Source organism: Brachycentrus maculatus, unplaced genomic scaffold, assembly GCF_059751285.1.
Source record: "Brachycentrus maculatus isolate JH-2025_06_01 unplaced genomic scaffold, ASM5975128v1 h1tg000201l, whole genome shotgun sequence".
Classification (NCBI taxonomy): Eukaryota; Metazoa; Arthropoda; class Insecta; order Trichoptera; family Brachycentridae; genus Brachycentrus; species Brachycentrus maculatus.
This window is the reverse complement of record NW_028280952.1, coordinates 77,595-102,503: the sequence shown is the minus strand read 5'-3', so window position 1 is coordinate 102,503 and position 24,909 is coordinate 77,595. Positions and strand designations below refer to the sequence as shown.

Genomic DNA, 24,909 nt, shown 5'->3' with positions numbered 1-24,909 from the left:
AGCGGTCGCAAATTGAAATTAGAATAAGTCCACATACAATTCTCCGTGTAATTTATTCGAAGTTTCAATTTTGATGATAGTATTTCATCAGCCGCAAAATAGTAGGGTATTATATTGTCCGCCTCCGCCTCGTAATAGTTAGAGTGTTTAGCTACCGTGCTGGAGGTCCCGGGTTTGACTCAGGGTGGGGCGAAAATAAATGTTAGTGATTTTACACTCGAATGTTAATTTAATATTACCCTGGACTTGCCCCTGAAGCGTAAGAGTGATCACCTTGCCTTCATGTAAGTAACGATCAAGATAACACTACGTCAATACGATGCAGTGTCCTATGCACCATTGGGTGCGGATAAGGGTTAGAAGAAGAATGTTTGTACAAGCAAGCAGGCAAACATGTATGGCAAAGGTTTTAAAAATAACATGATCGTTCAATTAACATGTGTCAATGAACACAGCTCGTTTATTTCTATAAAATCTCAATCTATGGTTTTGGTCGCAGATTGGGGTCGCATAACATAACCTCAAAGTATTTACGTCAATATTAATTTTCACTCGACTCAATCGAATGTATAACTTTTAATAATGCTTCACTGTACATTAGGACAATTAACATACGCGAAATGCATCGCGAACTTCTTGAAACCTAACGCCGATCCGTTCACTCAAGCTGCAAGAGCATATAAGCGAAAACCGCGATGGCTCCCAATGGCAAAAACCAAATTGTTCAAAATACCACCGAGACCTGTCATCCCCGAGGAAGAGAAAGCCGAGCTACACAAGTTACACACCAATTACAAAACCCAAATGAAGGCGGTAAAACGGTTTTTATACGACGAGAGAGAAAAAGAAGAACTCTCTCTCGCTAACATCGGTTCAGAGAAGAGTATGGTGGAAGAGGCTATAGATTTCCAACGTTGCATGGAAGAAAATGATAAATGGAATGCAGAAATAGCCAAAATACGAGATGACCGATTAGCCAAGTTGACTATTGAGAGGGAGATAAAAGTTCGTGATATGGTCTCTCGGAGGGAAAGTTACTACCAAGAGAGACTACGGCAAGCGGAAGAAAAAATACAAAAGTTTAAGGTTGGTTTACTTTTAGTTGTGAAATTACAGTCACATAATTATACAAAGCACAGACGTCTTGACGTACAGTCGTAATTCGGCAATTGCAGTATTTGAATAAAATACCAGTACGAATGAATTTACTCTTACTATTTTATTTTATTTACAGGAAGAGAGCAAAACATTCATTACTCCCGAGACTCTGGAGGAAGCGATACTGGCGGCCGTGAATGTGACGGTGGATTACAACTTTGCTATCGACACAGACGGAAACATCTACGCAGGAAGGGAAGGAGGAATAGAAAATGAACAACAAAATCAAATTCAAGCCAATTCTTAACATTATCTTCACTAGTCATACGTTCATCTGAATATAATTTGTAGCAAGATATATTTACATAATAAATTAAATCCTTTCTAACACATTACTGCTTTTTAGTTTAGTAAATTTTTAATTGACCTTCATGTAGAACACGGGTGGCCGACCCGCGGCCCGCGACGCCCTTCAGTGCGGCCTGCGGCCATGTATGAAGAATATATTTTTAAACCAGTGATTGTTGCGATACACGGTTTGATGCATCAACAAAATTTATGCCCACAAGTATTCAATGAGCCAAGTCATGCATATTGTTATAAAAACAGTGAACAATATCTGTTCACACGCTCTTCAGCATTGCCAAATCAACTCATCTCTAAAACCAGTAAAAGTGTGCAACTTCAACTATTGAAATAGATCCAGAAAAATTAAGTAAGCGAAGAGAAACTCAAATCTCAAACTGAGTGGTCATTTGTAAATTGGTTTTTATTGAAATAAAAATGTTAATTTTGTTTGATTTGTGTGTACTAATTAATAATTTTGATAATTAGTTTATTACTAAACCAATACATTTTTGTTGGTTCATTGTATGTTTTCTACTCACTTCTGGTCGTAGTAATGTTTTCTTTCTTCACAATTACCATTATTTTACTTTCTGATTACCTCCGCATTCAAATTATTCATGATATGTACTTACAAAAAATCAATAAGTATGAAATTCGTTGTTATAAAAAAATTCTAATGTCTGTATGCGGCCCTTGGAAAAAGTTGAAGTCATCGATGCGGCCCGGGATGCTATTTGGGTTGGCCAGGCCTGATGTAGAAGATAAAAAGTACTTTGAAAATGAGACTTAAATACAGACAAATTGCCGATAGTTCTAATCCTCGAATACCATAACTATTCACATTTTAGGGTATTTCCAAATCCTTGTTCGCGAATCTGAGTTTCTCCACTTATTAGTTATTTATAAACCAGCCTATGACAGGTCACAAGACCTGTAAATGTCCAGACTTCCATATTCTTCTTCATCTATGTTGAGATGTCAAAATATAAGCATAACTATAGTTTAGTATAGATGAGGTCAAAACTTTAGACATAGAGACGGAAATTATCCGCCCAAATTACAATGAAAAATCATGGATAATAAATCTAGATGAATACTCAATTTATATTAATTCTTATCATTTTAAGGCTGCTAGTATAACTTATATGTATTGTACTGCAGTTTCTAAATAAAATAAACTAAACTGAATCAGATGAGGTATAAAACTCTTCTCTAATAACGCTTTGTAAAATTGAAGTCAAATGAACCGTCATCAGTAAGTGATCCAGACGTCACTAGAAGAGAGGTAATGAAGAAGAGGAGCATTTAATAAGACACAACCCTTTTAGAACCCTGTAAATTATGGCCATGACTTGGTTATCTCCCGATATGGAACCCATGGCCCAGTCCGCCTCTGTGGTGTAATGGTTAGCGTGGTTAGCAATTAGATTCCCAGGGGGGAGTGAAAATAAATATTAGTGATTTGACCCTGGACTGGTCCATGAAACGCAGGAGTGATCACCTTGCCTTCATGTAAGTAACGTTCGAGATAACAGTGCATCAGTATGATGCAGTGCCCTATGCACCATTGGGTGTGGATAAGGGTTAAAGAGAGAGAGACATAGAATCTTGGTTGCAGGTTCTTTTAAATCCATCCCCAAATGGCAATCATGGCTCGTCTTTTGGTGATCTCCCTCTATCTGGAATAGTCCTGTAACCGCTCCCTACTGTAGGCACTGCCACTAATGTTTCTAATAACTCGATCAAATTGTTCCATCTTTTCCGCTGACATCAAGTGACCTCATACCCTCAACCTGATTGTGGGGTAACACAGTAAATGAAATACAATTTATGGCGTAATAAAAAATATATTTACAAAATAGATTAAATACATATAATTATTTGGCTTCCATCTGTTGGAAGAGAGTCTCCCAGTCGGGTGTGGCAGTGAGCTTGCTCTGGACGCAGCCCAGGTTCACCATGGAGCCGCTGCGCTCCTCGGGGCTAACGGACACCGACATGACGTCCTGACGGAAGCACGCTTGTGTCCCGAGCGTCAGATCGTAGTACGTATTCCCGATGACCATCTTAATCTTTCCTGATTTGTAAATCACTATTTTACCTATTTGGCCTTCTTCTAAATGCTTGGCGGTGCAAGTATTGTGCTGAAATGGCAATAAGAAGTATTTTAATTAAAACTTCACTGCGCTGGCAAGTTTATTATAAGGGGCATAGCCAGTGGCGGATTTGCAGTCTTGGCCGCCCTAGGCCCCAGGCCATGTAGTAAGTACTAGCCGTCCTTGTCTGTGATTTTTTTTGGCACGATTGGCCACCCCTAATATCTAGCCACCCTAGGTCCGGGCTTTAGGGCAAATCCGCCACGTGTTTCAGTAGATATTTATTTTATTTACCATGAACTCATTACTTACTAATGATTTACCTATTTAATGAAGCTAATTTTAATTTTAATTATTTTAAATCTAATTTTATAAAGAAAAACATATTTTATTTGTAAATAAAAAGGTTAAAGAATTATCTATAAAAATAATTACCGCATATGGTTATTTTAACACTTATTATTTTTGCCATGAGTCAAAACAATAAAGATGTGGATGAATGGAGGTTCAACCGATGTATATACCCAATTAACAACTGTAGTAAATAAAATAAAAATATGGTAATGAGTTCCTTATCAACCTGTGTTTTCTGTACTGGTTCTGCATTATCACTTTTCTTTTCTTTCTCTGTCGATTCATCGTCGGGACCTCTTCCTGGTAAACTGTCTGGAAACTGTAAACAATATGATATGGTTATCACCAAAACAAGGAATAGAAACAAACTTCTAATATTAGAATAATATTTACCTGCAATAATAAAAGGGAGGGTTTCTCAGTTTGCAATAAATTAACCGTGTCTTTAGAGTAACCATATTCCAGTTTAATTTTCTTGTCTTTCCTGTGCTTTGTTTCAATTTGGTCATCTGTCACTGTAATGGTTTAAAAAAATATTAACTTACTCAACTTAATTTTAGTGCAAAGACAATACTAAAATATTAAAGGGATCAGTATGGAAAAGTGAAAGCCACATCTGTCAGTGAGATTCTGTCTAATGTAGCTCCGAATAGAAATTGGAGATAGTGGGTATAGTATACTATAATGGGTATAGTATAATATCCAAGTTTTACTGTAGTATAGACTGCCCAATCAAATTTCCATTTCAAGCCCTAAATATATTTTAAAATATTATACGCACTAATATTAATCCATACAATATTTCAATAAAAATGTTTGAATGGTATTTTCCCATAATAATGTGGTCGCATCCTCGAACACTGAGAGTAATAGCGGAATACTTCAGGTATGAAAAGGTATGCTGAGCTTTGGAAGCAAAATATACTACACAATCTTACTCGGAATAACGTCGTTTGGTTCTGATTTAAGCTCCTGCTTCACGGGAAGGCTCGTGAGTGCCACGGGACCCTTTCTTGAAGAAAATGAACCTAAAATGGGCATTAGTTTTATTTTGTAATATCATTCAAGTTTTCCGGTCGGCGCACTCCCTAGATGACAAACTGCCCAAAATGTGGTGGTGAACATACAAAAAAGATCAACTATAAAAAAAATCTAAATAATACTACATTAATTTATACTGTAACAAGAACCCAGAATTTCATGGGTCATGCTTAATTTTTTACGTAATTTTTTGTGAATAACTAAAAACATAAGTTTGATATTTCACTATGAAAATTATTTACAATATGTAATAAATTCAATTAAATAAAAATAAAATAATATTACATATACACTCTTAAATAATCAAACTACTGCAATGAGTAGTATAGAATTTGTAGTTAATAAAAATAAAATAATATTACATATATACTCTTAAATAATCAAACTACTGCAATGAGTAGTATAGAATTTGTAGTAAAAAATAAGTATTCAAAATACAATATAAATATTGAGCAATAAAGTAGACAATTTGGAGTGTGTGTAGGCCCAAAATTTATACTCAAGCATTGTGAAATATATGTGTGTGCACATAAAATTTCCTTTTCATTTTTAGATAGAAAATATAATATGTATTAACACACTGTGGATGGGAAAGGTTTTTCTACCCATTCAGTCGATTGATACTTAAGGTGTAAAAAAACAACCGTCCAAAATGTGTTAATAACATTCATCAAATATACTCGAGTAGAAGGATGTGATGTTTTATAAATCGTAGCAAGATTATAGTCATTTGTGTCAGTATCCCAATGAATAGTGAGTGAATGCAAACAGAGTAGGTACGTACAGAGAGTGTTGATGGGCAGTCGTGTAGGTGGAAGAACGCCACCAGTCAGTAGGTCCTCATCGACATCATCGTTCATCAACTCCTTGATCTGCTGTTCTTCAATGTCCTTGTCAACCTACACATTTCATAACCAACATCAAATACGACAAATGACTAAAGTATTCACGCTGCAAAAATCCTATCAAAATCTAACCATCTATGAACAGACAACGATACTAGTATCCGGTCCACATAAATGTATTAAAAAATGGATTTTAACGCAGAACATTGAAAATGTTCCATCATCACATAGGTAAAAAATAATCTGATGCGCAGAATTTTTTTGGAATGTGTTTAAACCCGTAAGAGATATATCAAATCAATTCAAACACCAATTTGCAGGGTCATCACCGGAAACTCCTTACCCACCAGAGCAGCTTCACACTGGAATTACTTGCTAAGCTTAAACTAACTTGATTGATTAAATAAAAGAGACACTAGACAAAATATAGTGTACGAAATATAGGCACACCACCCAAGGCTGCCAACCAATAAACAAATATTAGTAACAATGTAATTGTCAATCAATATTTCAATGGCGGGAGTGTTTGACATGCCCAAAGAGTAAAGTTAATTATGAAACTGAACTGAGATGTTACATATTGAAATGCAAAATAACGCTGCAAATATATATATTTTTTCATATATAGATATCCTTTTTGGACAAAATTAGCACAAATAAGCCAAAATAATGATCTAATAATACAAACAAAAGTAATACTAACCTTCCACTCATTCTTGACCTTAAGTGTTGGTTTAGTGAGCCTCGCTCCTCCTCCCTCTCCTCCCCCCGACTCCCTCCCCCCTAACCCCGAGTAGCCTCGGGAGGAATGCCTCGGACTGCTGGCTGCAATACCTGAAATAAACCATTTACTTCTTAATAGATATCACAATACCAATAAGCTTTGTGTCAAATTACAATAAAATATGTACATATCTACAATATCTATAGGTGTTGCATCCAAAAAACCTTATTGTATGTGACTGTTCCGCTCCGTAGTGTGATGATCTGGAAATTTGCCTAGTACATATGTATAATATGCATCATACCATGGAATGAATAGTCCAGATCCTGTCTCAATATTTTTGTAATTTTTATCATGGTTTTGTTTTTAAATTTCTGTACACCTCAAATATGAGGTGTACAATAGTAAAACACAATTCCCGCAAAGTTATTGTTTTTTTTTTTAATGAACGAAATCCGAATAAAAACACATAATAAAAAAATGTTCAATGTGTCAAAATAACAACTAGGAAATGATCAAATCAAAAAATATAATAAAATAGCACAGAGGCTCAATTTGATATGCTATCTTTACATATACATTAAGTACAAAAAGTACCCGGAAATTGCAAAAAAAAAACACATAAATTGTTATTTATTCATCAAATTTTATTTTGCCCCTTCAAAATAGACTTCATCGTGTGCAATACAGCTGTGTCAACGTTTAACCCAATTCTTCATGCATTGCTCATAGGTCGCCGAAGTTATCGCCTTCAGCTCCTTCAGGGAATCTTGTTTTCTCGGTTTCAGCTTGCCATCATAACGCCATTCTGATGATTGACGACTTGTTTGCATGTCGTACTCGTAGATCCATGTTAGTCTCCAGTTATGATGCGTTTCATGAAGTTTAGCTCACTATCAGCTCTGGAAACTATGTCAAGAGCAACCGGCTTCCGATGTTCTTTTTTAAGAACATTCAAGCGACACGTTTCATGCCCAAAATATCACTCAAAATACCATGTACCGATAATGTCATGTCGGTACGTCATACTCTCGAGCCAACTCTCTAACACTCTTGTGGTGATTTTCAAGCGCTAATGTTTTGATTTTGTCGATGTTATCGGCTGTTGTAGAGGTCGATGGCCGACCGAAGCGAGGCAAATCTTCTACAATATCACGGCCCGCTTTGAACTCTTTATACCACTTATAAGCCTTTGTTTTGGACATACACGTATCACCAATGGCCTTATATACATCTTCAATGAATCTGAACACAAAATTTTTTTGTGACAAAATTTTAAACAAACACTTTGTTACATTATTTTTTCCAATTTTAAATTTGCCGAGCACACTTGAGGTCGTCTATTACTAACAGCTGCTGTTAACACGCTGAGTGACAAATTGCACTTCAAACAGGCTTAGTAATTAAGGAAGAACCTACCAACCGAAAAACAAAAAAATACTGATTTCTTTCAATCGGTTCATTTAAATCCAAATTAGATAATTTTTAAGAAGTTAATTATATGTCTAGCGGTGAAGTTAAATTTATATACACCTCTCTATTCATCTACATCGATATAGTGTTCAGAAGCGACACCCAGAAAGCGAACTCACTCATACATAACACCATCTTCAATTTTAATTTTATTTGTTAACAAAAAAAAATAAGCTACCTTCAGAGAAGACTCCCGTTGCGCGAAGTATGTTGCTTCCCCTCCCCGCCGCACCTCCCCGCCCCACCGCGCCGCCGCGCCCCACCGAGCCGCCGCGCCCCCCCCTGTCGCGCCTCCGCTCACTCGTTCCATCGCTCGACGCCGCTCTGTAAAGGGCGAGCAATATTATTACAATAACACACGGATAAGTGTGTTAAGTATACTGAAAGAGACAAGACACAGAAAGACGTCATTAACACTATAACTGCCAACATGTACGGAATGCCTTAATGAACTGGTTCTGAAGGACGAATAACTATTAACATTCCTGAATACTTACACTTTACTTTTATTCCTGACAGCATTGAGGTTAGGAAGAAACACTTTCTTCGGTGCAGCCTTATTCCCTCCGAGTGTCAAGTCTCTCGGCGGCTTGAAGGAAGACAGTCTGCTTGGCGAACAAAGGCCAGGTTCAGTTTTTATCTTAATGACCGGTGTTGTACCATTCGTGTTATTTGCTGTTTTCTCATAATTGTTACTCATTGTAAATAATACCGTTCATTGAACTCCGATGAATATCGAAATTAAGTATTTATGCTTTAGCATGTAAACATATGAAATTTTGTTTTGTTTTAATAAACAATTATTAGAAAACAAATTATAAATAATATTACTAAATGTGGAAATCATACATGTCAAAATACACGAAACGTCAAATCGGTTAGATGTCAAAAAGTTAAGCATAGATTGTGTGGAATTTAAATAAGTCATCCCGCAAACAGGCGTTTTCCCATTACGTTTTCTCCTTACGGAAATCCAAATGCACGAAATGAAACCCGAACAAAATGTCCCACTTTGGAATATTTTCTGGTTAAAAAAATTACCGTAGTAGTTTCCGTATAGAATTCATGTATTTGGAATTCCGGAAGAGGAAAATGTCAGCGGAAAATGCCGATGAAAAACGCGCGTTTGCGGCTGATTGCTGATTATTTATACAAACATTACCGTTGGATTTAAATCTATGGTCAAACTCAAATTTTGAACATCTAGTTTTGTCATTATTTTATTCAATTTTATATTCCGATTATTCCATCGAAAGTGATTATATTTTAATTATAAAAAATAAAAATAAAACGTTTTGGTTAAATATCCAATACCGTTTGCAGTTCAACATAACTGGTTGCCCTTATTCGAAGTAATCACAGTGGTTAAAACTGTGGGCTGTAAATCTTTTTTTGAATACAGACTATTTCCTACTAGTATATAATATTTGCTGTTTCCGTTGATATTATTTGAATCAATTCATTATGGCTGATACAATGTTTAATATTTTCGGCGATCATTTGTCTAATCCTGTCCACAAACAAATCTTGAGAGTGAACCGTACTGATGAAAATGGTAAGTGTAATTATTATTGTTACCACGAAGTCCGTGCCGTCTCTTGTTCGCTCAGTAGTTTATCACGGTATGATGATATCCAGGAATGACTTTAAATAATCGAATCAAGTCGAAAAATCTTCTTGGACGGAGGATGTGTATAGAAGTAGAAATAACTGGAAGTGTGTATCAGGACAGATATGTGGTATTCCCATCTTTTCTGCCTACCTCCTTGAAATTCCATAATGGTAGCAGTAGTAAACTGGTTCTCATATTTAGCATTTAGATATTAGATTTAAAATGTAAAAGTAGCTTAGTATATTTCTGTATAAATGGTGATTGCTACGCTTGTTTCCAATCCTTGGATAATTATATTTCTAGCTTCTGTTGGCAAACCGGGAGTGTCGTCAGCTTTAACTCCGTCTAAGAAGTCGATGAATTCCCTCACTCCGAGACACACCGATTCTAAGAAAAAGACATTTCTCCAGAATAAAAGTACTCCCATACAGTTATGTTCCACCGGTGACTATAGAAGGAATGTTTTGCAATCCTCACAACAGAAGTTTCTACATATATACGAAGATAAACCAGCGCCAAAAGAGGAAGTCATCTCTTCGGAGGATTTAATCCAAATTCAATATTCACGAAAAATATTCAATGACGGTATGTAAAGTGAATCTTGCTTTATGTTTTATATAGTATGGCAAGCCACAGATCAAGAACCTTTTATTTACGTTAATATATTTGTAGTTCCAAATACCTGAAACAAATTGTAATTAATTCCTTTTTCAGACTAAAACTCGGGCAATATTAAGAATCGTATTGCTTAAATGGCACTTTGCCCTTCTCTTCTGATGCTTGTTTATTTAATATGATATTATCTTCTTCAGATGATGAGTACCTGTCTGACAGTGAGTTGGTTGTTTCGGAAGATGATATTGATAATCTCGTACTAGATCTTCCCCAAAGTGAAACAGTGCCCCTCACAAACTTCCACAACTTCGAGATGAACAATTCCTTGAACCACTTAAATTTAGATGGTAAGAGATCACTTCAATATTTATTTACGGAGAACTGACATTTTACATAAAAAAATAGAAAAACATCCACTCCTAGTAAAATTAAATTGCAATAATTCCATAACAGGCAATTTAATTTTTATTTTATCATCAACTAATTTATATAAGAAAATGACTAGACAACCTGTACTGTGTTAACTTGGCTTACTTTTTTATAAATCACATTTTCAAACTATCTGATTAGATCTCTGAAGGCAAGAAGAAGAATCATTTCGAATTGCGTGCCCAACAGGAAGAAGTAAAAAAAAAAGTTAATTATAATATGTAAATACATGGGTGGTTTGATGTGGCCGGCCAATAGCCTCATCGATTTATAACATCTCAGTGGTGGAGAAAATGATTTTTTATAGGTAATAAGTCTTCAAGTCATATGTGTATAAAAAGGGTGGATAGTAGAAAGTGAAAGTGTAGCGATGAGTCATGAAAAGTACAAAATTTGCTCATGTCACATTTCACATGTCGCATTAAAAAACTTCAGATCTCCCAAACCGAATCACAGAATGACGGTCGCAGCGGACACAATCCACGTCTCCACGGCACCTTTAACTTTATTTACAAATATCTATTTGATTGTTCACAAACATTAAACTAAAAAAAAAATTGCTCGAACCTGATGGATCAAAAAAAATGTGAATAGGAAATAACAAATTGGTGGGATTGGTGAATTTAAAAACTGAGTCACAAATTTTAATCAAACTTTTTTTTTTTAGATGTTTTAACTGAAGATGCTTCATATGATGATCTGAATGTAACTGAAGAAGATATTCCTATGCCATTTTAAATATTCGATTTAAATGCTTAAATTTTATTATTATTTTTCACATCAACAGTAACAAATGTGTATTTTGTGTTATTATTTTATTATATTTGGTTCAAAAAATATTTAAAAATTGATGTTTTAAATTGATCTGGCAAACAAAAATGTATATAACAATTTTTGTAATTAAATTATTAGATTGCGCTCGAACACTAGACTTTGGACACAGAGGTCCATAAATTAAAATATATAAGAGTCTTAACAGAGATGAAACTTCTTTTTATGCAAAGGTGATTTGGAAATCTATTCAATCATTCACCTGTCATGGACTGGCTTAAGTGATAACTTTATACACAACATTCATTATCATGCCCATTGAAATTATGTAAATCGTTTTCCCTCTCGGACCATTAGCAAGTTTTTTATTTTGATTTATTCCTTCATATAAAAATGTTTTTTCTGCGGTAAGACATCTAATAAATTCAAATACATTTGTGTTTCTTAAAAATAATACCAAATGTGTTTTTTTTTTAAATATTGTACCAATAAAGATTGCAAGTAATATTTCACATTTTTCTTGTTAAATATCTACCTTCATAAAAAAGTATTATTGATTTGTATTGTATTGTCATTGGATATCATAGAAATAATATAAAGCTCAACATGTTTTTCATACTGGTTAGTAAATATTCGGTTGTCTTTTAGGGATATTGCTTTTTACCTTGTATATACATAGTTCTAAAAAAGTATTATTGATTTGTATTGTATTGTCATTGGATATCATAGAAATAATATAAAGCTCAACATGTTTTTCATACTGGTTAGTAAATATTCGGTTGTCTTTTAGGGATATTGCTTTTTACCTTGTATATACATAGTTCTAGAAAAAGTCTCAATGCAATGACTTTTTATGGTATCATTTTGTAACAATTTTAAATAATTTTCTGCATGATTACTGTACACCATTGATAACATAAGAATTGGAGGATCGTCCCCTTTGAAGCTTGCAGTATGATTTGATATAAGTATATTAATAACAGTAAAGGTAAATTATATGCGTACTTATTTTACATCATTTTGGAAATTTTTGTAGTGTTCAGCAAAAAAATTTAAGATTTGAATGGTAAATAAATAGAAAAAAAGCTACATTAAAGAATGCGAATGAAGGGCAAATTTCATTTTTAAATAATTTTTTCAGTGGTGTTTCACTTTGAAATATTGTAAATGATTCCCAAACAATCAAAATATTCAATTGAAATGGCTGGCATCTTTTTCAAGCCACGCTAAATTGAGAGGTAAGAAATGGACAATAGTTGGTAAACAATAAACGGACAAAAGTCTATCTGGTTTTGATCAAGTTTTGACATTGATCCCTTAATTTGCTCAGAAATCTCTCACTACTGAAAGGCGGGCCAATCATTTCTTGGAATGAAAAGAAAAGGGGAAAATGCATTTTTTTTTAGCAAAACATCCGTAATCCAGTGACACATGGGGATAAACATGAACATGGTATTTACAACATAATATTTTTCATTTTTAATAAACCCTAATGCAACAGTTTGATTTTTCAATTTGTTTTTATTATCTTTGAATGTTATGAATATATTTTAAAAATACCAAAATTACAGACTTGACTTTATCTTCTGTTAAAATACTTATCAAATTGTTTTCCTGAAATTTGAAAGCTGATTGATAAGTACAAAATAATTGGCAGAGAGACTGTTTGGAAGCCACTTAATCATTACCATTATGCAGGGCATTTTGGTTTGAAGAAATAAACTCCTGAATTATCTTCCCCTTTTCTTCATTGGTTTGAACATGTCATGATTTTTTTTACCTACCCTCGAAAACTTATTTTTTGTTGTTGTTATATGTATGTACTATATTATGAGAAACATTGTTATTTGAAATCAAGATCATAATAATAAATAATATTCGGCGCGCTTATATGGATTCTATCAGTACCAGCAAAGGTTATGTGGATAAAATCCTTTTTATAGGGAGACCCAGGTCGGAGCGAGAAAAGGCTCTCATCTGTAGTGGGGTGGTGGGGAATGCAAGACAATTGTATTTTATCACTTAGTAGCCGGCAGGGGGGGTCGACTCGTAAACGTCAGATTGTTCAAAAAACGACCAGAAATGACGAGACACACTAATACACTAACAAAAACACCAAAATGGGAACGAAAAATACGAGATACCAACAAGTTGTTCAAATATTTCAAATAAATATAGACAAACTATGGCTATAGACAATTATCAATAGAAATCCGTATATGAAGAACGTGATAATATTGAGTATTATGCCAAAGTTAAAGTAAAATTTTGCGTATGAAAGTGTAGTTTTTCTTACTTGACACAACGCTCCCTTGAACTTCTGCAGCACCCCCCAAATGCAAAAAAATTTAAAACGCCTAGCCAGACTTCCAAAACGCCCACAAAGGGGCGCTGGCACCCCCGTTAAGAAACATAACTTCAGAAAGTGGTGGGCACTCCTTCCGCCCTTTTAAAATATTGTATTTTCCAGAATTTTAAATATAATATAGTAATTTGAAAATTCTATCGTTTTTGTTTTTGTTGAAAAGCCTTATATTTATACATAGTTTGAAATAATAATTTCAAAAAAGTTACCATTACCATTTACCATTGTAAGGCTGAGTTGAGTAACCATTATTAATCGCCTGAACTCTTTTTATAAATGTCGCGTTTTAGCCGTGACCTTTCTATTTTTGTTTACACTGAAATAAATAAATTTAGATAGTGAAATATCTTCTTTGTAATATTAATATTATAATTTTGAAAATATGTAATACAACAAATTTCAATATAAATACCATTTAACCTGAAAAATGAATGATAAATATTTCGGCGGGTGGATTTGACATTCAGCCGCGGTGAAGTCACGCCCAGCCGGGAGCTTAGTACTTCTAGCCGTTTACGTCACTTCCGGCCGCTGGCGAATATCATTTCTAGCCATAAAAAATCGAGGCAGTTGGCGGTCTTCGGCCGCAACTCGTTACGTTCAGTTAATGTCAGTGCTGCACTGCACTGTGCAAATGTATTTTTATCTTCTATTGAAATGATATTTAGTCACGTATTTCGTCTTGAAGTCTTGCATGTAATATAATACATATAACGTGGAATATAATTTTCTAAAATCGTTTTATTTGACATCGAATGCAAACATTCATATTGGGGCGGAATGGGATATCCCATTGTGCTCCAGAATTTTTATTTATTTTTGATCAAGATATATGAGCCTTTATTACAATTTATTGTTTAAATTGTTTAAAGATATGATTCGGCATGAGGTCAGAAAAACTTACAGACAAAAACGCTTGTCAGAAAATACGGAACAAGCTGTGTAAATTGTTATTACTGGACAAATGGGTTATAAAAAAGCATCTGACAAATTTTTAATGAATTTCTGCCCTCACTGACTACTAATATCAAGTTAGACATTACACTCACTACGTCAACTGAAAACTTGTTCCAAGCACAGCTGATTCTCAAATAAAGCCTGAGAGAAATAACAATCCTACTCCGTTCAAAAATATACTACGGAGTATAACCTTAGTAGAAGTTCACAAAACTCCTGACAAACACGAGGACCAGAATCTGTAACCTATCCAAAATCTCCAAGATTTTACAGTTTCCCAGACTCTTCAAAAGGTTACAAATATGGACATTGATGTAGAACGCCCTGGTTGATCATGGATGTCTGTTACACTCATAGGTTCTAGACAATCTAAAAAATCGAATGTGCTTCACGTAAAGATTTGATACCTTTACCTAAAGTTAAATCAGCACAGAAGAGTTTCGTAAGAAAAAGAGGGAAAGCAGCAATTTTGACAACATCTTACAAGGCTAAATAACAAGAAGCAGGAGATAAAGAGAAAGGGTAAGAAAAAACTAGATTGAATGAAAAAATCTGAATCAACAAAAGCCAGTAAAAGAAAAGAAAACAACAAAAACTAAGAAGAGTAAAAATTAAGACGACAATAGTTCGCAAAATTAAGATGCCAGTTGTCTTTATTGCAATGAACTATATTCCAAGTCGAATGAAAGCTAATGTTCTTATTCTTGATTTGTAAATTGCTACAGATGTACTCATTTACTATGTGCTAACCTAAAGAGTGATAATGATGATTCTGCACTTCATAAATAATTAATTATAAGTCAGCTTATATGTGTACCCCCTTCTGCCCCGTACCAGGGGCAGAATGGAAAAATTTTACTTTAGTTTTTGTTTAACGTTTTATGTTGCATGTTAAAGTTTTTAAACATTTTTCTTACATAATATTGTCCAAAAATAACTAAATAATGAGAATATAAATAATATCCAACCACTTTTTTTCTAATTCATTGTCAAATTTCACATCAAATATTAGGTATCCCGTTCCGCCCCGGGTTTCCTACATTTTGTAATGGTAAGAAAGTAGGTAGGTATCCACCTTTAAATATTTTGTCTCTGATAACAAAAGATCTCTATGACTTAATTTTATTTCTCTGTGGATACTATTTCTCGGATTTCTTGCATGTCTACAAACATTTGGCATGTTTGTTTATCAATTATATATTTTTTCCGCTTTGTAGCATTTTACATCACTCATTCAAATAAAATAATATGTTTCCGCCATGACGATGGAAAGAAGAATTAAATTGAAAAGTTTAAACAACCATATAACTTGCACAATATGCCGGGGCTACTTTATAGACGCCACTACCGTCACGGAATGTCTCCATACGTGTGAGTAAACCGAGTTGCAATTTTTCGAGATTCTATCCGAAATATAAATGAATATATTATCTATAATGTTTGGTGTTTTCAGTCTGCAAAAGTTGCTTAGTGAAGCATCTGGAGGAGAACAATACGTGCCCGACATGTTCCATCGTAATACATCAATCTCATCCTCTCCAGTATATCAGTTTCGACCGAACCATGCAGGATATTGTCTACAAATTAGTGCCTGATCTTCAACATAGTGAGTACAAGCCCATACATAACAATACTTATGAAATGCAATATTTCCCTATTTAAATGTTGATCTTTCATCTGTACAATTTCATACTGGGTAGGACCTATTTAAATCTCGAACGATTTAAGAAGTGTAATGAATATTGGCGCTGTCGTATTTCAAGTTTTTAACCGTGCTTTGAATAACGATTTATAATTTAAGAACAAAAGTTGAATGCACACAATTTGTTTTAGCTGTTTTAATGTACTATAGCTATTTATATGTAACTATAATATATCCCAGACCCCCAGATATATTAAAACTTTAACAATAAACTGAATGCATACATTTCCACATGGAATCAATGAAAAATTATCCCCAGTTTTCCTATGCCAAGATAAACTCATGGTTTCAAAAAAGTGATTTTATTACTTGTAAGGTTATAAAGATAATTACTTAATATTATTTTTTGATATCTCATCAAAGATGAAGAAGAATATGGAAGTCTGGGCATTTACGGGGCTTACGACCGTCATAGGCTGGTTCAAGTGATACACACGTGTAACATTCACCAATTCTACCCATTATTGACAACCACACTACTCAAATTCTTGGAAGTTCTATATATATGAACAAGGTTTCTAAATTGGTTCATATATATAGAACTTCCAAGAATTTGAGTAGTGTGATTGTCAATAATGGGTAGAATTGGTGAATGTTACACGTGTGTAAAGTGATCACTTATACCAGCCTATGACGGTCGTAAGCCCCGTAAATGCCCAGACTTCCATATTCTTCTTCATCTTTGATGAGATATCAAAAAATAATATGAAAATAACTCCTGTAATTGGAGATAATCCAGATTTTGTGAACAAGTATTTGGACACACTCAAAATGTTGTAAATAATTACTTAAATTCTTTTTCAATGTCTTCTGCTCTCGGTGACTCTTATTTTTCACTAGAATGGTTAGCAACAAATGGATTGATAATTCTGTTGACTACTTCAACTGACTAACATTAGGTTAGCATTTTACCACCAACGTCGATGGGATGGACGGCTGGTTGTCCATTTGTACATTCATTAGTGTATCGAGCTAGCGTACAAATAGCGAGTGGAATGTGAGTAGAATTTTTTAAAATTATAAATGAAACACTAGTTTTTTACTACTTGAGTATTATATTGTTACGACTAGTTTCGGAAGCTTCCATCCTAGGGTTTGAATATAAACTTGAACAAATTGCAAAAAATAGTGTTTTATTTATAATTTAATCATGTCTTATCACAAAGTGAATGCCAAAACAAAAAATAAGAAAATTATTAGTTAAATAAAACAGAATTATACAATAAAAAGTATTCTTAAATTTTTCCTACTTTTTTTTATTAGGTTGGCAATACATTTGACCGTGACACGCACAGGAATTTTGTTAATATTTGCAATGATAGGTTAATCCTCAGGATATAAATTTTCTCAAACTTTACAAACTTTTTCGAAATCTTTGTTCTAAAAAACTTGTCAAAATCTCGAGGGAAAAGTATTACAAAAAATCAATTCAGAAAACGAATGACACAAAAAACATTTTAGCTAATAATCAATGATATGTCATATGTAAATAAAAATAATATGCAACATTTTAGTGTGTCCAAATACTTGATTCACAAATCTGGGTTTCTGGGATCTCCACTAAGGAGTTTTTTTTTCTTTATTTTAAATTCTTTTGCATTTCACAATATATTATATTTACAAGTACAAAAAATTTAAATATATTAAGAGGATATACTTATAAATAGGACATACGAATATGAGGAGTTATTTATAAATAACTCCTAAGAGGAGAATAAGCCAGATTTGTGAACAAGTATTCGGTACATCTCGAAACCGACGGACTAAAATCTCAATGAGTGGTTGTATACTAACATTTTCATTTTAAAAAATGTGAAAATGACTCACCGTAAAGTAAATGCTCGAAATATTAAAAATATTTATAAAACCATTGTTTTTTAAACATGTAATGATTTCACATTGTGACTCACTCCACTTATTTGCAGTGTTTTCCTACCACTTGAAATGTAGAAAGGTTAACCCTTTATATTACCTTATTTCTTTACTGATTTCAATAAGAATACAACGGATTGTCTTGGTAATGTTTATTTAGATGAGACAAAGCGCGAGAGAGAATTTTACCGTATGCGCGGGCTGGCGTGTCCTAAGGACGCGCTGCTGGAGGGAGCGGCGCGCGGCGATGCGGGCGCGCGGAACCCCGGTGCCGAGCAAGACAGCGTTGCTGACAATACCGACTACCATCGCAGGGACGAGCAGGCCAGTGCTCTACCTAACTATGCTAACCATCCTCTTCTTCCTCCTCTCGTTGCACATTTATATTATTATCAATGGCATAAGCCTGATGTAATTAATCCGTTCATTCCGATAATATTTATTATTATATAAATAAAATTATTGCCATTAATTAATTAAATGGTACACTCGATACCTACACTTAAGTTAGTTGTAAAAATTAGCTTCGATTGGGAATCATTGTAATTTTGAAAAAGTGTAATTACCTTTGGATCATCATGTAAAAATATGCCTTTATTTTTTTAAGAAATGTTCAGGAAATTTTATAGCAACCTTTTTGTGCAATAATTTGATTTGATATTATCTCATTTTTTGTTGTATTTTTTTACATGAGAAATACATCACAAGCAGCCAGACTAATTGAAAATAAATCTTTCTTGAATTTATTTTACAATTTTCGGAAATCAAATCTGCAATGCCATTCGAAACTGTGCGCCTTTGTGGTGCCAAATCTTAGAATACTAAATTATTAATGAAAACATTTGTTTTCAACAGTTGTATTAAAACGATCTCAATCATAATGCGCTCAAAGGAGTGTGATTTGGGGGCTGTTAACTTTATTAGCAAAGTTGTTACACCTCAAATGCTGAATTTTGTATAAGTTATACAGGCATGTAATGGTTATACAGGCTCTGAAACAGATATAATGCTATGAACATGATGTTAACAGAACACCCCTGGTATGTTCTCTCTGCAGTGAATCCAAATCTTATTATCTTGCATCTTCATGACCTATACGCATTCACTGGACATGTAATGCTATGAACACGATGTTAGCAAAACACGGCTAGGCCTTTATTTTATTACTTTATGTAAAGTGTTAAAATAAGGTTATGACTTACATGACATGAAAAAAAAAAGTTTCACAATCATTATAGTTTTGACAATACATATAAAGTATCATTTCATTCTTTCAGTACATCAAACATATATGCATCACAGTTTTATAGCTGTTCTTAGCAGTTTATAAAGTTTTCAGTAACGAAAAAAAGAAATCCATAAATTCAAACTTAAATGATCACATGAAAATTGGGTCCTCATTCTTTCTTCCTTGTCTTTGATGTTTGTGTATTTATGTGTTGGAGTAGCCTTTGCAATTTACACAAAGATATTGATATAGAGTGGTTAGAAATAGTGAGAGTGAGATGAATTTTACAAAAAAACTCATTTGCTAGCTAAATTATTTCTACCGTCATCTTTTCCCTAATTCATTCACAGTGAAGCGCCCTTGAGGGAGTATTTTACGAAAATGGCGCTATATAAATTATCCAAATTTATTATTATTAATATTTATTAATTTTAGATCCATTAATTATTTTATCATGAAAACTTTGTTTTTAATCTACAGAAGAAAAATAATTGTTTACTTAATAAAAATTTTCTGCCTCTGTAGTGTAATGGTCAGCACGCTCGGCTACCGTTCTGGAGGTCCCGGGTTCGATTCCCAGGGGGGTCAAATAAATATCAGTGATTTTTTCACTGTAATATTTATTCAATATTACCCTGGACTGGTACCTGAAGCGGAGGGCTGATCACCTTTCCTTCGTGTGTAAACGATCAAGATAACACTGTGTTCATATGAAGCAGTGCCCTATGCACCATTGGGGTGCGGATAAGGGTTTTATTATTATTATTATTATTAATAAATTTTACAGGTCAATGTTTGTTTGGAATGTACGTCTGCCAACCTGAAGACTCTGAAGCGAAGGTATATTCGTTGTTCCGCACAAGCGACAATATCCCACCTCAAGAAGTTTATTGCCAAGAAAGTTCTAAATGGTGTGGATAAATACAGAGATGTAAGTAGGACCATTTCATCTAAATTGTACAGGTCAATGTTTGTTTGGAATGTACGTCTGCCAACCTGAAGACTCTGAAGCGAAGGTATATTCGTTGTTCCGCACAAGCGACAATATCCCACCTCAAGAAGTTTATTGCCAAGAAAGTTCTAAATGGTGTGGATAAATACAGAGATGTAAGTAGGACCATTTCATCTAAATTTTATGGTTCTCCCATTGAAAATAAATAGGTTATTTTATAATTTACTACTTCAGTCTAGTCCGCGTCCTGAAATTCAGACGAGAACTGCCGACGGACGGGAGCTGTCGGCAGTGGACGTCTTGTGCGGCGGGAACCTGATGCCTTATAAAAGAGGCAAACTCGATTGAGTCTGTCGGGAGGCGTGTGAAGTACACGGCTAAGCCAACTGAATCGCCCTTTCTTGGCAACAGTTGTGACCATCCTTTGCTGGGTTGCTACATCCTATGCTGTTTTTCTTCATTCTTCACAAAGTCAAACTACCGTACACCAAAAATTCTTCGCAAATATCTACTCTCAAAGCTGAGTATTCGGCTGCTCTGGGCCCTTGTAAGGTGCCGTGTCTCACAGCCGTAAAAAAAGAATTGGAGTGATGCAGGCATTACAAAGGTGGCATTTGGTCTTCACCGAGACAAATCCGATCTCTAGAGATGTCTAGGGCTGTCTAGACAGCCTTCATGCTGTTGAATGCCGTGCTCGCAAGCCCTACGCAACGCACTCCCAATTATTTTTGAAGACTGCCATTTTCCATCATATACTCTCAAGTACTTGAAACTCTTTATTTTTATATAAACGCTAGATAAAAATATAAAAATCTTCACCATTTTATGGATTATTGATAGAAGCAATCCGTTTTACCCACTACACCAATGTTAAATTTCAACTTGTGCCATCGGGTGAAGAAGATATGTTGTGATGTAATATGTATATATTCTAAATAGATAACACTGTCAATTTTAGATCGACATCTTGTGCAATGATGAGCTGTTAGGGAAGGATCACACTCTGAAGTTTGTGTATGTCACGAGATGGAGGTTCCGCGAGCCGCCACTGAGACTACAATACCGACCTCGGATAGACATCTAGCCTGACTCGCCGGACTGACCATTCTCCCTGTTCTCCGTGTGTAGTTGCACCGGATTCTCTGTGTTTCTGCGCTGTTAGACATACAGTACCATGGGCACTTTACACTAAACTAATTCCAGTGGTTAGTAGACGGTCTGTGACCCCTTGGATAATACCCGCTGCGCCTTTAGCACACAGCTTGTGCGGGACATAGTGCGGTACCCAAACATTGATTTCTTTAAATATGATATTAAGCGTAACTTATTCTTCTACTATTAACACCTGTGGAAATAATTCCGAAGAAACATATTTTTTGTAACTTACATGATAAAATTGAGGTATGTTGATCTCAGCGGTTACCATCACCAGGCAAAGTATATCTGCATCTCGCTCTCGCTGTGTACCTCAACAGTAGGTGGAGCACATGTGGGCAAGAGTGAGAGAAATGCACAGCAACAATGTTTGTTTTGAAGTAATTGCACTAAAATACATGTCATTTTATTTATACCTATGTGTCGCTTGTGTCCCTTTTGCTTTCCAGCATTGGTATCATACCAATGTTCAAAGATATGATTCACATTATTGTGTTAGTAAATTTGGATCAAATATTCATTCATTGAGTGTACTTTTGATTGGTTGTATAAAGTTCTTTAGAATAATATTTAATTGATTATAAATATAATGTGTATGCTATTTTTGTTGACGATCTTCTGTCTTTCTGGTTACTAAACGATTCATTTATTTTTGTGGAATTTCAATTTAAAAATAATAAATCCTGGTAGTTTTGGCAGGACTTGAATTGTTATAACTAATTTCTCTGTTTGACTGGAATATAAGTTGGGACTTATATCTTGTGACTTTATACAAAACATTCTTGATGCAGTATTTACTCGAGGACAATTATCCATACTTTCCACTAAGCCAGAGTAACTATAATACATATTATGTAAATAAACATTCCGGACAGTAAAATATCTAGGAGATAATTTACCAGGACAATCCATTGCTGGTTGCACGCGTATCTCTCACCCATTGAGCTTTGATATGTACCTGCTGAAGTATTATGCCGGGAAGAAGTGTCGTCAATTAGATGGACTAAAAATCAGCATATATATTATTGTGAAAAAGAATCACACATAGCGGTCATTTGTTTCGCTTAGGAAAAGAATGTTAAAAACTGGTGTAAAACTGAGGAAATGGAAAATGTATATAAATTGTAGGAGAAAAGTCTATTAGAAAAAGGAGAATTTCAATTAAAATGCCTCAATAAATTAATAAGAAAATTTCAAGAACTCTGCAACAAAACAAATTAGGTAAAAATTATTATAAATAAATAAATACATGATCTGGAAAAAATCATTCGCTGTGGAGTGTCCTTGCATCACTCCAAACTGTATACATATATTTTTCCAGATCATGCGTATACATACTTATTTATACTAACATTTACCTAAATTATTTTTAAAAAATTCAATTCACGTAAAAAGTACTTTTATTTAATTCACATAAATAGTATATCCATTTCTCGAATCAATTATGTATTTTTAATTTTGCATTATTTATTTATATATGTATTACATATTTTATAATATTAAGGCATAATGTCAATTGTTAGAATGTTTTTAAAATTTATAATGTGTACTATGAAGGTTTCGTCTATGGAAATATTTATTATTTTTGTCTTTATCTTTAGTCCGTTGGTCTCTTAATTTTGTTGAACTTAATTATAAATATTTATTATTGTATCGTTATTGATGTTGGAATATTTTTATATCACCAGAATTAATCTGGATTGCAGAATGTAAGTTAAATAATCCATATCGAGTGTTTTAATTTACTAGTTGCAATCGATCATCTGGATGTATATGTATTAATTAGCTAATGGTGTAGGTTTTTAATCTATTGAATTGGCACATTGTATAAATATATGTAGTATTTTTTATGTTATGTAAAATAATTTATATTTATCCTTTTTATTTTAAAAACATTTAGTTTATTATTATTTCTACTAGATGCCAATTTACTATAGGTGACAAACCTTAAATTAATTTTTCTTATGTCGAGTAGCGTGTTGTATAATTGTGTCCGTATAAGTGAAGCTTTTTCTATCTTAATTAGAAGAGATACGCAATAATCGCTCGTCGTCCACGCGGACTACGATCCTAGGATAGTGAGACTGGAAGTTGTCACTGGGTTCGGTGCAATATTATGTGCATTTCTAGTTCAAATTATGTAATAAAATACTGTACATGCATATTTAAACCTTTATAACAGAGCAAGTTTACTTTGTCAACACGGTGACTCGTTGACAGGCAGAGACAGATGCCCGCGACCATCCTGTGTCACATAGTGAGGAATTAGTTTTTGTAGGTCTTGACCGTGGATAAGGAGGGATTACTGCGTATATATTTGTTGGTTATAATTCTCTTAGTTATTAGATGGTGAAGTACGGAGTGGTTACATTTACCAGTAAATGGGATTGGGACCACGAGGTCGGCAGATATGATAATGTAACATTTTCTGTACTATCAAAGAACTGTATTTGTGACAGGTTTTTATACCAAGATGAAAATAAATGTTTGATAATGAAAAATGTTTTATTTTTAATTTTTTATATTTATTAGTGTTGTTAATATAAGCAATATTCAATCATGATTTTAATCATTAATCTCTTTAGACATTAGACGTGATGATGTAAACATTTAAATCAATAACAATTTGCATTCAGCGAAACACTCAGACAGCGATCACTTGCCGGATAATAAACAAAGTAAGGTTAATTAGATTTCAGATACAGCAATAAGGCATTGCACTTTTTATACCGTACTATGCAAATTATTATCGATATTTCACTACACTTGTGTTTCACATAATATGTGCTAAACTATCTAAAATTACATAATTTATAAGAGTTGATTTATTGAGCAGATAAAAATTTGTCTGACAAATTTTTGTATTCATTCTGAGAATGTTATAGATGTAACAGGCCTTGTGTTAGCTGTGTTATGAATCTTTTTGTCTAAAAGTTATTTTTTATCTTTTTCAAATTTAAAATATTCTGAAAGTGGAGACTGGTTGTGATCATTTATGTGAATAGCATATATTTTTTCTTCATAGAAATTATGCAAAAATGTATTATGTTTTGATGGTATATTTCCAGTCCGAAAATTTCCATTAATTGATAAAGGCGTTGGTCAAAAGAGATTATCGGAAAATATAGGTAACCTTATCAATTTTAAAGTTTATTCCGATATTCTACCTGCAGCATGTACGTTTGAACATTGCCGCCACAAGTAAGTACCTATGACATAACCACAGAGTAATAACCAGACGTAACATTTTAGTAGGTACATTTCCGAACACG

General features: G+C 33.9%; 4 protein-coding genes across 7 annotated transcripts; 3 read left to right on the top strand and 1 right to left on the bottom strand.

Annotated features, from left to right (window-relative positions):
* The first annotated feature begins 478 nt into the window (after window positions 1-478).
* Window positions 479-1,490, top strand: mRpS26 (mitochondrial ribosomal protein S26). Its single transcript, XM_088263585.1, has 2 exons — window positions 479-1,086; window positions 1,235-1,490. Exons 1-2 carry the CDS (start codon window positions 583-585, stop codon window positions 1,403-1,405), a joined length of 675 nt encoding a protein of 224 aa, XP_088119711.1. The 5' UTR covers window positions 479-582; the 3' UTR covers window positions 1,406-1,490.
* A 1,783-nt stretch (window positions 1,491-3,273) lies between these two features.
* Polr3D (RNA polymerase III subunit C53) lies at window positions 3,274-9,036 on the bottom strand. 3 transcript variants are annotated; one of them, XM_088263577.1, is made up of 8 exons: window positions 8,477-9,036; window positions 8,158-8,303; window positions 6,486-6,616; window positions 5,722-5,836; window positions 4,835-4,924; window positions 4,290-4,411; window positions 4,123-4,215; window positions 3,274-3,590 (listed from the first exon to the last, which is right to left on the bottom strand). In XM_088263577.1, exons 1-8 carry the CDS (start codon window positions 8,677-8,679, stop codon window positions 3,324-3,326), a joined length of 1,167 nt encoding a protein of 388 aa, XP_088119703.1. In that variant the 5' UTR covers window positions 8,680-9,036; the 3' UTR covers window positions 3,274-3,323. The 3 variants fall into 3 exon arrangements, with proteins under 3 accessions (XP_088119703.1, XP_088119704.1, XP_088119705.1); XM_088263578.1 differs by lacking the exon at window positions 4,835-4,924; XM_088263579.1 differs by lacking the exon at window positions 8,158-8,303 and having other exon boundaries at window positions 8,477-8,646.
* A 120-nt stretch (window positions 9,037-9,156) lies between these two features.
* Window positions 9,157-13,396, top strand: LOC148307331 (uncharacterized). The gene is made up of 4 exons (XM_088263586.1): window positions 9,157-9,534; window positions 9,895-10,176; window positions 10,404-10,553; window positions 11,303-13,396. The coding sequence occupies exons 1-4, from the start codon at window positions 9,444-9,446 to the stop codon at window positions 11,371-11,373; spliced, it is 594 nt and encodes a 197-aa protein (XP_088119712.1). The 5' UTR covers window positions 9,157-9,443; the 3' UTR covers window positions 11,374-13,396.
* Window positions 13,397-15,860: 2,464 nt separating this feature from the next.
* Window positions 15,861-22,838, top strand: l(3)73Ah (polycomb group ring finger 3-like lethal (3) 73Ah). Of its 2 annotated transcripts, none has more exons than XR_015837864.1 (5): window positions 15,861-16,099; window positions 16,182-16,334; window positions 18,463-18,626; window positions 20,318-20,637; window positions 21,441-22,838. XR_015837864.1 is itself a non-coding variant. In XM_088263584.1 (5 exons), exons 1-5 carry the CDS (start codon window positions 15,988-15,990, stop codon window positions 21,564-21,566), a joined length of 699 nt encoding a protein of 232 aa, XP_088119710.1. In that variant the 5' UTR covers window positions 15,861-15,987; the 3' UTR covers window positions 21,567-22,838. The 2 variants fall into 2 exon arrangements, 1 of the variants encoding a protein (XP_088119710.1); XM_088263584.1 differs by having other exon boundaries at window positions 20,318-20,461.
* The last annotated feature ends 2,071 nt before the right edge of the window (window positions 22,839-24,909 follow it).

Excerpts from the sequence above, each read along its gene's own strand:
- mRpS26 (XM_088263585.1), top strand. The coding sequence starts at position 583 with ATGCTTCACTGTACATTAGGACAATTAACATACGCGAAATGCATCGCG. Across the intron at positions 1,087-1,234 it reads AAAAAATACAAAAGTTTAAG|GAAGAGAGCAAAACATTCAT; the intron begins GTTGGTTTACTT and ends TTTTATTTACAG.
- Polr3D (XM_088263577.1), bottom strand. The coding sequence starts at position 8,679 with ATGAGTAACAATTATGAGAAAACAGCAAATAACACGAATGGTACAACA. Across the intron at positions 6,617-8,157 it reads AACGGGAGTCTTCTCTGAAG|GTATTGCAGCCAGCAGTCCG; the intron begins GTAGCTTATTTT and ends GGTTTATTTCAG. Across the intron at positions 5,837-6,485 it reads AGGTCAAGAATGAGTGGAAG|GTTGACAAGGACATTGAAGA; the intron begins GTTAGTATTACT and ends TGAAATGTGTAG.
- LOC148307331 (XM_088263586.1), top strand. The coding sequence starts at position 9,444 with ATGGCTGATACAATGTTTAATATTTTCGGCGATCATTTGTCTAATCCT. Across the intron at positions 10,177-10,403 it reads ACGAAAAATATTCAATGACG|ATGATGAGTACCTGTCTGAC; the intron begins GTATGTAAAGTG and ends TATCTTCTTCAG. Across the intron at positions 10,554-11,302 it reads GAACCACTTAAATTTAGATG|ATGTTTTAACTGAAGATGCT; the intron begins GTAAGAGATCAC and ends TTTTTTTTTTAG.